This window comes from Oncorhynchus kisutch, linkage group LG9, assembly GCF_002021735.2.
Source record: "Oncorhynchus kisutch isolate 150728-3 linkage group LG9, Okis_V2, whole genome shotgun sequence".
NCBI lineage: Eukaryota > Metazoa > Chordata > Actinopteri > Salmoniformes > Salmonidae > Oncorhynchus > Oncorhynchus kisutch.
The window spans coordinates 15097244-15112994 of record NC_034182.2 but is presented as its reverse complement, the minus strand read 5'-3'; the positions used below and the strand labels follow the sequence as shown (position 1 = coordinate 15112994).

At 41.5% G+C, this 15751-nt stretch overlaps 1 protein-coding gene and 1 pseudogene across 1 annotated transcript; one reads left to right on the top strand and one right to left on the bottom strand.

The window, feature by feature from the left end:
- Positions 1-2178: 2178 nt before the first annotated feature.
- On the top strand, positions 2179-3364 carry LOC109896814 (spexin). Its single transcript, XM_020491193.2, has 5 exons — positions 2179-2240; positions 2401-2539; positions 2814-2876; positions 3043-3129; positions 3300-3364. Exons 1-5 carry the CDS (start codon positions 2235-2237, stop codon positions 3362-3364), a joined length of 360 nt encoding a protein of 119 aa, XP_020346782.1. The 5' UTR covers positions 2179-2234.
- A 604-nt stretch (positions 3365-3968) lies between these two features.
- LOC109896326 (glycogen [starch] synthase, liver-like) lies at positions 3969-13839 on the bottom strand (annotated as a pseudogene).
- Positions 13840-15751: the final 1912 nt, after the last annotated feature.

The window sequence follows — 15751 nt, the reverse complement described above, 5'->3', positions numbered from 1 at the left end:
TTTCAATATGCCCATTTACATTTATGAGCCAATCGGGGCAGGCACTACAAAGTCATCCCATTCCCTTAGCTCGGGTCCTTATCCAGCATACCCGGAAGCTACAGAGATGGAGAGAGAGAGGAACAGAACAAACAAACAAACAAACATGCTCATCCATAACATTGATAAGTATAATAAATATTGCTTACATTAAATATGACCACATGTCTGATTATTTCTTTATCCCATAACTGGTTGCTGAAGTAAGTGTGAAATGTATGTACTAAGATAGAGAAGTTAACTTGTGTGTCGACCCACATTGTTAACTTATCTGATAATGGAGCAGGGAGGAGTGATGAATGTGTGCGTGCGTGCGTTAAAGTACCAAATGCTGCTTGCGGCCAGTGATGGACTTCTACGTCACATTGGCTATCTTCTTCTGTATACCACCCCTACCTTGTCACAACACAACTGATTGGCTCAAACACATTAAGAAGGAAAGAAATTCCACAAATGATCTTTTAACAAGGGACACCTGTTAATTGAAATGCATTCCAGGTGACTACTTCATGAAGCTGGTTGAGAGAATGCCAAGCATGTGCAAAGCTGTCATCAAGGCAAAGGGTGGCTACTTTAAAGAATCTCAAATATAAAATATATTTTGATTTGTTTAACACGTTTTTGGTTACTACATGATTCCATATGTGTTATTTCATAAGTTTGATGTCTTCACTATTATTCTACAATGTAGAAAATAGTAAAAATATAGAAAAACCCTTCAATGAGTAGGTGTGTCCAAACTTTTGACTGGTGCTGTATATTTTTTGACATTTTTACAAATAAAATGTTAAAAAGCTTAAATGTTTTGAGTCAATAAGTATTCAACCTCTTCGTTGTAGCAGGCCTAATTAAGTTCAGGAGTAAAAATGTGCCTAACAAGTCACATATTAAGTTGCATGGACTCACTCTGTTTGCAATAATAGATTTTGTACATTATTTTTGAATGAGTGCCTCATCTCTGTACCCCACACATACAATTCATTATCTGTAAGGTCCCTCAGTCGAGCAGTGAATTTAAAACACAGATTCAACCACAAAGACCAGGAAGGTTTCTCTAAGAAGGGCACCTATGGGTAGATGGCATTTCTTTTCTCATAAAAGCAGACATTGAATATCTCTTTGAGCATGGTGAAGTTATTCATTACACTTTGAATGGTGTATCAATATACCCAATCACTACAAAGATTAAGGCGTCCTTCCTAACTCACTGAGTACCACTATTCATATTTTCAAGCACGGTGGTGGCTGAATGTTATGGGTATGCTTGTCATCGGCAAGGACTAGGGATTTTTTTTAGGACAAAAATATATGTAATAGAGCTAAACACCAGCAAAATCCTAGAGGAAAACCTGGTTCAGTCTGCTTTCCAACAGACACCGTGAGACAAATTCACCTTTCAGCAGGAAAATAACCTAAAACACAAGGCCAAATATACACTGGAGTTGCTTACCAAGACAACATCTAATGTTCCTACAGTTTTGACTTAAATCGTCTTGAAAATATATGACAAGACTTGAAAATGGCTGTCTAACAAAGATCAACAACCAACTTGACAGAGCTTGAAGAATTTAGATGTTAACATGCAAATATTGTACAATCCAGGTATTGAAAGCTTTTAGAGACCCAGAAAGACTCACAGCTGTAATTACTAAGACGTATTGACTCGGTGGGTCGAATAATTACGTAATGAAGATATACTGGATTACTGTTTAATTTTTCATGACTTTTTAACTAACTTTTGCATTTTTTTTTACTTTGCCATTACAGGGTATTTTGTGTAGATCATTAACAAAAAATGACAATTAAATCCATTGTAATCCCACCTTTGTAACACAATAAATGTGTAAAAATTCAAGGGGTGTGAATACTTTGAAGGCACTGTAGATCTATGATTGCCTTTGGCAGCTAATTGTATACATAAAATGTGTATTGTGTACATTAAAATGTGAGTAATTGATTTGATTGGTTCCTCTCTGCATTCCCTCTCTGCGCTTGGAGTCCACCTCTCTTTCATCAAATTGACATGACCTATTGCAGTTGACATCCATAACGCGTTGCGCTGTGGGCTTCGAGGTCTCCCTCACCAGTCCAATATAAATACAGGGGTAACATTTGCCAAGGCACACAACTTCTGCCCTTTTCCACTTGAAACGGATCTCTACTGGCATTACAGGGATCTAATATCCTCCGTCGCAATGAAGGTAAGTTGCCTGTTGAGGTACATTTGGATCTTTTGCGTTTTTATGAATGGAGATGAGCATGGCACATGCAAATGATTACCTTGTCATTCATTTTGAATGCATATTTGTTTTACATTGTCTGCTTGTTCATATAGCATAACTCTACTTTTGACTGTTTCAGGGTGTGAGGACTATTACAGCTTATGCACTTGCTCTTTTACTTCTGGTAACGCTCGTCTCCCATTCGTGGAGCGCACCGAAGGGCAGTTTCCAGAGGAGAAATTGGTCACCTCAGGCAATGCTGTACCTCAAGGGCACCCGTATGTCTTCTACCTATATTAGCCTAATCATACTTTGCATTCCTTTGACATACCTTTCAAATTTGTTTCTGCATTTATGTCCTCCACAGAGAATAATTGGAAATAATATGCATTTATAAGCTGTTTTTGTGGCTATAATGATCTTTAATGTAAAGGGATTAACATAATTTAAATCTGAAGTTGTCCTATTATTTCCTAATTATGTATGTTTATTTATGAATGCAACTAAAATATATTGTATTTCATAACTGTGTGACTGTGTATGTTATTACAGAGGGACGGCGGTTTATCAGCGAGGACAGGAAAGAGGGAGACGTATATGACACATTACATTTAGGTAAATACAACACACTTGTGTTTGGCAGTATGCACATATTCTTACTTTGTATGGCTCTGCTCCTGCATGGCTCTGTAAAGTAGTGCACTGTATGGGGAATAGGGTGATTTGAGATTTTACCATCATCTTTTACCTGTCATTACTCTGTATGGCTTCCTCTTTTCAGAGACTCGGAGTCAAAACACAGAGAAACTCAGTGTGAACCAGGCAGCCACAGTCCTGCTCAATTTCCTGCAGCAAGCCAAGGAGGATGGTAAGTTGGGTCATATTGCAGCCTACGGTAATGGTTAAGGACACATCCAAGCTAGCCAGGAAGCGCACCTCAATAAGTGCTAATTCAGGCATCGGGTTCCTTTAACTACATCCAAGCTATAGGTTTGAAATTGCCATAAAGTTAATTGCACTTATCTTTTTTCGTTTCAGGAGAAGAAAATCCTGAACAGCTGTACTTTCAAGACTTGCCGGCATGGAAAAGAGAGTACTTCTGATGCATTTTATAATGTATTTATTATAACATTCTAATCTATTGCATCTGTTGATCTCTTGTTGTTGGATGTAGACTATTTAATGCGACGTGAGAAAAAACACTGGACTCTTAAGTACGGCTACACTGAAAATGATTGAATGTATTATTTAAAGAAACTGTTTAATAAAATGATTTTGAATTCATAGCAACACTTGTCTAAGGGTATCTGATCATAGAAGTAATGTACTCAGGACTAGGGTTGACCATCCCAGGCTATAGAGAGAGAGACCTCTCAATGCAATTCCTGATATATAATTATTGATTAAACGATTAATGTCTCATTTCCTATGGGCGTGAGGGGACTTGATCATCAAAAGAATAGCTATTTTCTCTTAGAAAATATGCAAAGGTGGTATGTGTAACAGCTGTTTAAGGCTCAGTGTCCCTACAACAGATCCAATATTGTACGTTCTGGGCTGGAACAAAAACCTGCACATACTGCAGCTCTCAAGGACCAGGGTTGGCCATCCCAGGCTAGTAGCGAGAGATCTCTCGGTTGGCAGTCTCTCCTGGGTGTGTCTTCTTGCCCTCGGGGTGAAACCCACAGTGAAGGGGGCTTTGATGTTCTACCTGTCCCACTCTGCCTCCTCATCTTCATCATATGGCTCTTCATCATCATCCTCCTCCTCATCACTGTGGTGGGGGTTAAAGTGCACTGACGCCAAGGGGGAGGGGGGCACAGAGAGAGAGAGAGAGAGAGAAAGAGAGAGAGACAAATTATTCATGTCTCTGGACAAACCACAGCGCAACTGCACCTGTACAATACATACAACATACAAACCGTGAACACATGAGCAGAGAGAGAGAGAAACAGGGAGAGGTTGTTTTACGCAAGAAGGAACCTTCTCCGCTGTGCAATGCGGTTTCCGTCACGTGTGCACCTCAGCCACGCTCAAGGTACTAAACGATATCATAACCGCCATCGATAAAAGACAGTACTGTGCAGCCGTCTTCATCGACCTGGCCAAGGCTTTCGACTCTGTCAATCACCATATTCTTATCGACAGACTCAGTAGCCTCGGTTTTTCTAATGACTGCCTTGCCTGGTTCACCAACTACTTTGCAGACAGAGTTCAGTGTGTCAAATCGGAGGGCATGTTGTCCGGTCCTCTGGCAGTCTCTATGGAGATACCACAGGATTCAATTCTCGGGCCGACTCTTTTCTCTGTATATATCAATGATGTTGCTCTTGCTGCGGGCGATTCCCTGATCCACCTCTACGCAGACGACACCATTCTGTATACTTCTAGCCCTTCCTTGGACACTATGCTATCTAACCTCCAAACGAGCTTCAATGCCATACAACACTCCTTCCGTGGCCTCCAACTGCTCTTAAACGCTAGTAAAACCAAATGCATGCTTTTCAACCGTTCGCTGCCTGCACCCGCACGCCCAACTAGCATCACTACCCTGGATGGTTCCGACCTAGAATATGTGGACATCTATAAGTACCTAGGTGTCTGGCTAGACTGTAAACTCTCCTTCCAGACTCATATCAAACATCTCCAATCCAAAATCAAATCTAGAGTCGGCTTTCTATTTCGCAACAAAGCCTCCTTCACTCACGCCGCCAAACTTACCCTAGTAAAACTGACTATCCTACCGATCCTCGACTTCGGCGATGTCATCTACAAAATAGCTTCCAATACTCTATTCAGCAAACTGGATGCAGTTTATCACAGTGCCATCCGTTTTGTTACTAAAGCACCTTATACCACCCACCACTACGACCTGTATGCTCTAGTCGGCTGGCCCTCGTTACATGTTTGCCACCAGACCCACTGGCTCCAGGTCATCTACAAGTATATGCTAGGTAAAGCTCTGCCTTATCTCAGTTCACTGGTCACGATGGCAACACCTACCCGTAGCACGCGCTCCAGCAGGTGTATCTCACTGATCATCCCTAAAGCCAAAACCTCATTTGGCCGCCTTTCCTTCCAGTTCTCTGCTGCCAGTGACTGGAACGAATTGCAAAAATCTCTGAAGTTGGTGACTTTTATCTCCCTCACCAACTTAAAACATCTGCTATCTGAGCAGCTAACCGATCGCTAACCGATCGCAGCTGTACATAGTCCATCGGTATATAGCCCACCCAATTTACCTACCTCATCCCCATACTGTTTTTATTTTATTTACTTTTCTGCTCTTTTGCACACCAGTATCTCTACCTGCACATCTGATCATTTAACACTCCAGTGTTAATCTGCTAAATTGTAATTATTCGCTCCTATGGCCTATTTATTGCCTACCTCCTCATGCCTTTTGTACACAATGTATATAGATTCTCTTTTTTTTCTACTGTTATTGACTTGTTTATTGTTTATTGTTTACTCCATGTGTAACTCTGTGTTGTTGTCTGTTCACACTGCTATGCTTTATCTTGGCCAGGTCGCAGTTGCAAATGAGAACTTGTTCTCAACTAGCCTACCTGGTTGAATAAAGGTGAAATAAATCTAATAAAATAAAAATGTAAATGTAAAAAAGGAAGTGCTCAGAAAACAGTAGTAACAGATTGGACAAATACCAAAGGATGTCTTGTCATTTACTAAACTGCCGGTCCACTATGTAGATTCCTGAGAGGAGCGGGACAGGTACGGACCAGTGAGACGCAGGAATAATGTATTCCATTCTGTTCTAAACAGAGTATTTATTCTATTCTAAACTGCTGACTTGAAGTAGGAGCTATAAAAGAGAGAGTCACTCTGTTCTTCTGGGTTTTCGGGGAACTCCCCAAATATATCAGAGCTCTTCCATAAGAGGTCAATCAAACTATGCACTGATTTGGTTATGAAACTGAAGAGGTGTGTACGCATGTACTGTACATACCGCATGCTGTGGTGTCTGACACATGTTCCTCCAAAAAGCAGCCGAAGCCAGACAGGTTGGTGGTCACACTGGGTATCCCCCATCACAGTACACTCAGCTGGGGAACAATAACAACCACAACATAATAGTGCACCCACACATCATACAACACTCCACACACATGAAGGAATACACAAAAACAGAGACATAAACATTAGCCAGAGAAAACCAAAGTGATGGAGTTTATGTTTGCAGACTGTGTAAGTGTGACAGGTCACCTGGTGTGTATCCCCAGGGCTCGTAGTAAGAAGGGAAGACCCCCAGGCGACAGCCTCGTACAAACTCCCCATTGTCCATAGGAAGCAGGGGACTGGTGGGGGACAGGAACTCTGGGTGGAACACTATCTGATAGTATCAGGAAACATGTCTGTTAGTACCATTTAGAAAAAAATATAGATAAGCACTACACTGGCTATACTGTATGCTCCAAGGATCCTCTGTAGCTCACGATTTCCAGGACCAAACATATGTCAAATCTATGCACGCATGACTGTAAGTAACTAAGGATAAAAGTGTCTTCTAAATGGCATATAGTGTATACTCTAATGCAGGGGTTCCCAAACTTTTTGGTTCGTGACCCACCAATTGAACAGTCTTTTGAGCCGTAACCCGTTGTGCGGTGAAAAGACATACACAGACCAAAGAATAAGTCAAACATATTCTCGTGGCAGCGGAGAGGAAATTTCAAAGCTGATCTCTTGCAATTCCACACATCCTGCCATGGAGCTGAAAGAAAATGTTGCAGTTTTAAAGCCAGTTTCCTGAAATTCTGTACAGTTTGCCACGGCTAATGGTTTGTTCTTATGCTCAAACATTATAACAAAGTCAATGGGGGCCTAATTGTCTAGCTTTTATTTAGTTGATTGTAAAATTCTCAACAATTATAAGTTATTTTCGAAAAATGTGTACGTCCATTATCTTTTCCACATACTTTCTATTTGATTTTAGTCCTTTAAGTTTACAATGAAAGCGTTTTTCCATACCAATGTCATCCCGACCAACAGTTTGGGAACCACTGCTCTAATGGAAGAAAAAAAACACTTTGATAGTACCTTACATAAAAGCAACAGGTATTACTTATCATAAGCACGCATGAGCCTTTATGATATCTTCTATATTGTCAATGTCTCGGCTGCCAGACCTTCTCCAGACAATTCTTCAACTGGTTTAACACAATAAACGAGGCAAAACATTATCATAAACAAACACGGACATCGAACGAACATCCTGCAGACCTTGACTCGGTCAGTGCGAGCGCTGAGGAGGCCGATACGTCCCACGTTGGCCAGGATGGGGTCAGAGGTGTCATCCCGCACGCTGTGAGTGGTCACTGGAGGAAGGGTGTGTTTCTGCAGAGAGGGAGACAGACAGAGTACAGTGTGTGTGTGTGTGTGTGTGTGTGTGTGTGTGTGTGTGTGTGTGTGTGTGTGTGTGTGTGTGTGTGTGTGTGTGTGTGTGTGTGTGTGTGTGTGTGTGTGTGTGTGTATGTGTGCTGTGACTGCGTCATCAGTGTGCACGTGCCTTGAGCAGTAAACACGGCGCGTATCAACATCTATAAGTCACTGATCCATGACTAATAACCTTTACGGGTAGACATCAGGAATATGGATCTGAAGAAGAATATCTATCCATTGGCCTAATGGTATTTAATGATTCTCTTCTCTTGGGATTACCCTCAAAAGAAACACAAGCCTTTCTCCCAGAAGATATTAACTTGCTTGTAAAAGAGTTGCCGAACAGACAGTAATGCGAAAAACATGTCACAAGTGAACAGGCTGCTACATCTCACGTCAGCTCTGAGGCGTAAGAACTTAGCAGACATGCAAAGCCATTTGTCACCCTAACCACTGTGTGAATGCAGCAAAAGTGCAGACAAACAAGTAATTCTGCACTGGTCCATCTCAGGGCCAACGCAAACGGCAACGGCCACCATCTGTCCACCAATCAAACACCTGTGTCATCCTTTTAACGCCTGAACACGTGTGACATGAATAAATCTATGTGAGAACGCCATTGTTATTGGCACTTTGCTATTAAACACTGCAACACCATCCAATCTATTGGCCCATGGCCTGGTGTTATGGAGGTTCAATGATTCACGCTGGGCTGTATAACTACAGGGTCCATTCATTCATGGTTTTAGCACCAGGTGTCTCCCAGTCCCATTCTGAATTGATCACCTTACAGGGTCATAGCTCACATTGACCCTATCGGCCCATTCCACCACGTCAATGTTTAGTTACTCCATTCAGAAAACAGCAGGGTACAACGTATGGGGATTCTCTGGACGATACATCACTATATTACCTTGTTGTCCAGTTTTCTCTGTCTTTCTACCACTCTGGTTGTCTTACACCCCAACTCTGTTTTATTTGATGTTCATCACACAAATGTCTATACGCCAGTCTTTTAATCATAGTGTAGACCTGACCCAATCTACAATATGGTAACTGTCAGCATTCTCAACAACCTAACACTTAATGGCTTTATTACTGTGTATAATGCACTTCTTACAACTATTCTATAACCTTTACCGCAGTATATTTCATACACAATCTGTCTCTTCAACTCCTACCTGTGTGGCATAGATGGCTCTCTTCGTGATGGTGAAGTCGTCTCTGTCCAGGATGTTGTCCAATACAGGGATGTCTCCTCTGAAGACATCATGAGGTCATCAGCAGGTCAGAAAAGCAACACTCAAGTAATCACATTATAACCCGCATTGACAAGCCCTTCATTAACACGGAAGCTCGTTCCACACTTTGGTAACGTGGAAGACCCAAAGGTCAAACACCATCCCTATGAATTGACCCCCCCCCCATTTGTTTTGTACACTGCTGCTACTAGCTGTTTATTATCTATGCATAGTCACTTCATCCCTACCTACATGTACAAATTACCTCAACTAAGCTGTACCCCTTCTCACTGACGGGTACCCCCTGTATATAGACTAGTTATTGTTATTTTATTGTGTTACTTTTTATTATTTTTGGTAAATATTTTCTTAACTCTTCTTGAACTGCACTGTTGGTTAAGGGCTTGTAAGTAAGCATTTCAGGGTAAGGTCTACACTTGTTGTATTCGGCGCATGTGACAAATAACATTTGATTTCATTTCATTTGAAGTGCAGCCTTAGTTCATTCATAACAAAAGCCTGCTAAGGATTTCCTGGCTAAATGGCAGGGTTGTCAAATAGAGGGGTGTTACACTGATATGACATACAGTACAGGTCTGGTGAATACACTGGTGGAAGAGAGCCTCTATATTTTTTAAATTGTTTTTAATTAACTTACTTTAACAAAGCCTCGTAAAGCCTCTTGTCAAACTTACAGTATCTTTCACAGTGTCCCTGTCAGAGAGAGATACATACAGTAGATAATGAGCAAACTGTTTGAGATTGAACATGTTAATAGGAACCATGTTGGCAACTCGAGTTCCAAGGCAAAATTCTAAGAAGAATGCAAATTAGAATGTTATTTTCATTAAATGATGAGTGCTAACATTGCAGCCATTTTGCAGAACTCCATGAGGTGTACCATTGTGGGTTGCAGAGACGTACCAGAGCTGTTTGCATACCGCCTGTCCCTTCAGCATCTCCACGTTAAAGTTGTTGGTCTTGGCTGGCATGATGAAGAAAACCACCACTGTGACGTCATTCTTATGCACCTGGGAGAGAAGGAAAAAAGCATAAATGAGATGAAGAATTAAGGATTAAACTGTCATTTTGTTTTGAGAGAGACCAGTAGAAGTCCAGTATGGATTAGAGGCCCATTATTTTTACTATTTTCTACTTTGCAGAATAATAGTGCAGACATCAAAACTATGAAAGAACACATATGGGATCATGTAGTAATCAAAAAAGTGTTAAACAAATCAAAATATTATTTTATATTTGAGATTCTACAAAGTAGCCAGCGTTTGCCTTGATGACAGCTTTACACACTCTTGGCATTCTCTCAACCTGCTTCATAAGGTAGTCATCCGGAATGCATTTCAATTAACAGGTGTTAAAAGTTAAAAGTTAATTTGTGGAATTTCTTTCCATCTTAATGCGTTTGAGCCAATCAGTTGGGTTGTGACAAGGTAGGGGTGGTATACAGAAGACAGCCCTATTTGCTAAAAGACCAAGTCCATATTATGGCAAGAACAACTCAAATAAGCAAAGAGAAATGACAGTCCATCATTACTGTAAGACATGAAGGTCATTCAACTTCGTTCAAGTGCAGTCGCAAAAACCATCAAGCGCTATGATGAAACTCACTCTCATAAGGACCGCCACAGGAAAGGGAGAGCCAGAGTTACCTCTGCTGCAAAGGATAAGTTCATTAGAGCTGCAACCCAAGTAAATACTTCAGAGTTCAAGTAACAGACACATGTCAACATCAACTGTTCAGAGGAGACTTTGTGAATCAGGACTTCATTTTACTTTTATTTAACTAGGCAAGTCAGTTAAGAACACATTTTTATTTTCAATGACAGCCTAGGAACAGTGGGATGTTGTTCAGGGGCAGAACAACAGATTTATTTACCATGTCAGCTCGGGGATTTAATCTTACAACCTTTCGGTTACTAGTCCAACACTCTAACCACTAGGCTACCTGCCGCCCAAAAATCTCATGGACAAATTTCTGCAAAGAAACCACTACTAAAGGACACCAATAAGAAGAAGAGACTTGCTTGGGCCAAGAAACACGCGCAATGGACATTAGACCGGTGTAAATCTGTCCTTTGGTCTGATGCGTCCAAATTTGAGAATTTTGGTTCCAACCGCCGTGTCTTTGTGAGACGCAGAGTAGGTGAACGGATGATCTCCGCATGTGTGGTTCACACCATGAGGCATGGAGGAGGAGGTGTGATGGTGTGGGGTTGCTTTGCTGGTGACACTGTCAGTGATTTATTTAGAATTCAAGGCACACTTAACCAGCATGGCTACCGCAGCATTCTGCAACAATACGTCAACAGGACAATGACCCAAAACACATCCAGGCTGTGTAAGGGCTATTTCACCAAGAAGGAGTGATGGAGTGCTGCATCAGATGACCTGGCCCTCAAAATCACCTGACTTCAACCCAATTGAGATGGTTTGGGATGATAGATGGCAGAGTGAAGGAAAAGCAGCCAACAAGTGCTCAGCATATGTGGGAACTCCTTCAAGACTGCTGGAAAAGCATTACAGGTGAAGCTGGTTGAGAGAATGCCAAGAGTGTGCAAGCTATCATCAAGGCAAAGGGTGGACACTTTAAGTAGTCTTGAATAAAATATATATTTTGATTTGTTTAACACTATTTTGGTTACTACATGATTCCATATGTGTTATTTCATAGTTTTGATGTCTTCACTATTATTCTACAATGTAGAAAATAGTAGAAATAAAGAAAAACCCTTGAATGAGTAGGTGTGTCTAAACTTTTGACTGGTACTGTAGTTAGCAGTATATTGGATAACAAACTTGAAAACATAATAAGGACTTAATTATTACCCATAGAAGTGTCCCCTGATAAATTCCTGAATCGGACCCTGACTAGTGGAGTGAAGGTTCTGGGAACTCGTGCATGGCTGAGAACTTCTTGATGTTCAATCCGTTCGGCATCACCATATCTGTACAGTAGATAGAGAGAAACCCAGCCTATTCAATATCAAATATCCCTGCTCTGTCACTTTATGTTCAATAGGAGTACAGTTGTAAAGTACAGTTGCAAAGACATGGGCACAGTGGACAGCAGCTCTCTCCAGACAGTAGCGATGGTAGATCTGCCCCTCACCAGCATCCTGGTCTATGTTGAGCTGACAGGGGCACATCAGAAATCAACACAAGAGTCATTAATATGTCATTATTAAAGAGATAACTATTGTGTATTTATCAATTGTCATGCACATTCTAAGTAAATATCAGTTAAATACTGAATGAAACCTGTGATTAAAACTCTTTGAAATGTTTTACACTAACTATTATTGGGGCTATGGGGTTCATTTTGAGTTTGACAAATGTTTGAAGTAGGATCTCCCTTGAGTAACCTGTCTGCCAGCGAGGAGGAGGCTTCCTGTTCCTCTCCATAATGAGAAGCTGCTGTCAATTACCCAGCCTGCTCAGTGAATGACCTTTAGGTCCACAATGACCTTTTTACACTTAGCCTGAGGGCCAATTACAGTACCATACAACCAGCGCAAACACAACACAGACCCATAGCTTACTGACACACAGGGGAGACATTGGGAGAAACTCTAAATCTAACAAAAACACCTGACTCTGTGACGAGCAAAACATTTTCTGAGGCATTTGAATAACAAAGCCACAGACCTATAGCTCACTGACGCACTGGAGAGATACTGGGGAAAACAAAACTCAAACTAACTCAAACAACGCTTAATGTATTATTACCCCAACATTGTTAAAGCTGAAAAAGTTAGTGAGGAATTTCAACAACAAAAGTTTATAGGTTTGTGTGTGTGCGTGTGTGGCCTCTTTACCTTGTCCAATTTGTTGTAGAAGTCCACATTTCCGGCACAGAGGTATTGTCCCAACAGAGTGGCATGGGTTGTGAGGATGGTTGCCAAGGGAATCTTCCGCAAGCGACAGAGAATAAGTCCTCCCCCTGCCTGCTACTCATGGAAATGGTCGAGGACATTGGGCGAGTCTCCAAGCTGGTCGGTTAACTAGGAATGAAAGCAACGAATTACTGATGATTAGCTCTATCATCTCATATTACCCAAGAGGGTGAATATGTTTTGAGTAAAAAGAAGTAGGCTACTGTATCATTTCTTTTTTAAAGGTATCGGACATTAAAGTATTCACATCGAGCAGATATCCGTGACTTCAAAAAACAAACCCATACAACAATCTTTAAACCTCTTTCAGAGTATTTTTTTCACAGCATCCTTAACAAGCTGACAAATTACCTCTTTAAAGAACCAGGCAACCATGGATCCAAAAACGTTTGCCTCAGTGTCATGGGCGGGCATACCGATAACCCCAGGTGTCCCACAGATCCCCCTTCCATCGGTCCAGGTTCCAGGCTGCTGACCCCATGTCAAATAGGACAACATAGGGACTGCCCTCGATCAGCCAGCGCCCAAAGTCAACCTAAAACATACAGAATAATCCCAACATAAGGGAAAGATATGTGTGGTTCTAGAAGACAGTACCAACCAACACGAGTCCCACAATCACAGTATCAAACACATGGGGCAAAGCTGAAATACCACTAAATAATAGTTTCTGAAGCTGCTGATGTATTTGTTTGTCTCTGATCCTGGAGATGGTGTTTTGTCTGCCAACTTGGGGATTCATCGTCTCTATCTAACTCCATTGGCGTTAACAGTGTCGGCCTACTTCTGTAGAAGTGTATGTCTGCCCTCTTCTGGACAGAAAGTACTACTACAGGATTGTGTATTCTCCACTTGCATGTCCCACCTATAGAATAGAATAGAAAATAATATAATATAATACATCTGTAGTAGAGTACCAGGCAGCCGTTGTCAATAAGGGCCCACATAGCTTTCTTGATGGCTGGGTTTTGGGGGCTCACACTGCTCCACCTGGGTCTTGAAATTGTGTTCGTAAAACGACCCCATCATGAATATGTTCTCCCCCCATTCGTCCACTGTTATCTTGGCCCTGATCTGGATCACTGTGTGGATCCCACAAACTTTCTAACTTGTGACTTGTTATGACACACATAAAGGGTGTGTCCACATATTAAGATATAGTTCTGCATGATATTGTGTATTTTGCATGATTAATAGTCTGGAATTAACACAAAAAAAGACCACGATATAAATAACAAAGTTGAAACTTGAAAATGCTGCGTAAAAGTTACAGTCAAATATTTGTGAAGAGGACCATCAACAATCAGAAACCCCTGAATTACCTTTGCACAACATGATAGGTGCAGAAGACGTTTCCCTGATGCCAAGTACATATACACGATAAGCAGTGTTGGGGAAGCTACTCTTAAAATATAGTTTACCAAGCTACCAATTTCTTCACTCTGGAAGAATTTAAGCTAGACAAAGAACCATATACTTTACTTCACTAAATGAACTTTGAAAAAGCATTTCACTACATCCAAACTACTTTGTGAAACATTATCATGTCTATGTCTGAAATGTCACAGACTACAAATTGCAAGAACAGATCACTTTGGGGTCATATGTTAACAGAATTTGTCATTTAGCCTATTAAATACATAGACAATGTTTCAAGTAAGAATTAGGCAGGTCTGATGCCGAAAAAGGAACAAAATTCTTGCCCACTTGCCCCCTATTTTATTTTATTTTTGCAAAAAAAAGTAGTGTGTAGCTCCAGTAGTTAGCTAAATCGCTACATGAAAAAAAACACTACCAAGATTTGAATTCAGTTCAACTACCACCAAGCTATTGCAAAATGTAGTTACATTAAAACTGTCACATGCGACAAATACAAAACCTTACTGTGAAATGCGTACTTACAAGACCTTAACCAACAATGCAGATTTAAAAAAATAGAGTTAAGAAAATCTTTACTAAATTAACGAAAGTAAAAAAATTAAAAAGTAACACAATAAAACAACAAGAATGATGCTTTATACAGGGGGTTGCGGTACAGAGTCAATGTGCGGGGGTACAGGTTAGTTGAGGTAATTTGTACATGTAGGCCGGGGTCAAATGACTATGCATAGCTAATAAACCAGCGAGTAGCTGCAGTGTAAAAACATGTCCGTGTGGCCATTTTAGTAATTGTTTAGCAGTCTTATGGCTTTGGGGTAGAATCTGTTAAGGAGCCTTTTGGACCTAGACTTGGCTCTCTGGTATTGCTTGCCATGCGGTAGCAGAGAAAACAGTCTATGACTAGGGTGACTGGAGTCTTTGGCCATTTTTGGGGCCTTCCTCTGACACCTCCTAGTATATAGGTCCTGGATGGCAGGAAGCTTGGCCCCAGTGATGTACTGGGCTGTACTCACTACACTCTGTAGCGCCTTGCGGTCAGATGCCGAGCAGTTGCTATACCAGGCGGTGATGCAACTGGTCAGGATGCTCTCGACGGTGCAGCTGTAGGTCTTTTTGAGGATCTGGGGACCCATGCCAAATCGTTTCAGTTTCCTGAAGGTGAAAAGGCGTTGTCGTGGCTTCTTCACGACTTTCTTGGGGTGTTTGGACCATGATAGTTTGTTGGTGTTGTGGACACCAAGGAACTTGACACTCTTGACCCACTCAACTACAGCCCTGTCGATGTGAATGGGGCGTGTTCGGCACCCCTTTTCCTGTAGTCGATCTTCTCCTTTGTCTTGCTCACGTTGAGGGAGAGGTTGTTGTCCTGGCACCACACTGCCAGGTCTCTGGCCTCCTCCCTATAGGCTGTCTCACCACGCAGTCATGGGTAAACAGGGAGTACAGGAGTACATCAGCGTGGCAGATGTGTTGTTGCCTACCCTTACCACCCGGGGGCGGCCGGTCAGGAAGTCCCGGATTCAGTTGCAGAGGGAGGTGTTTAGTCCCAGGGTACTTA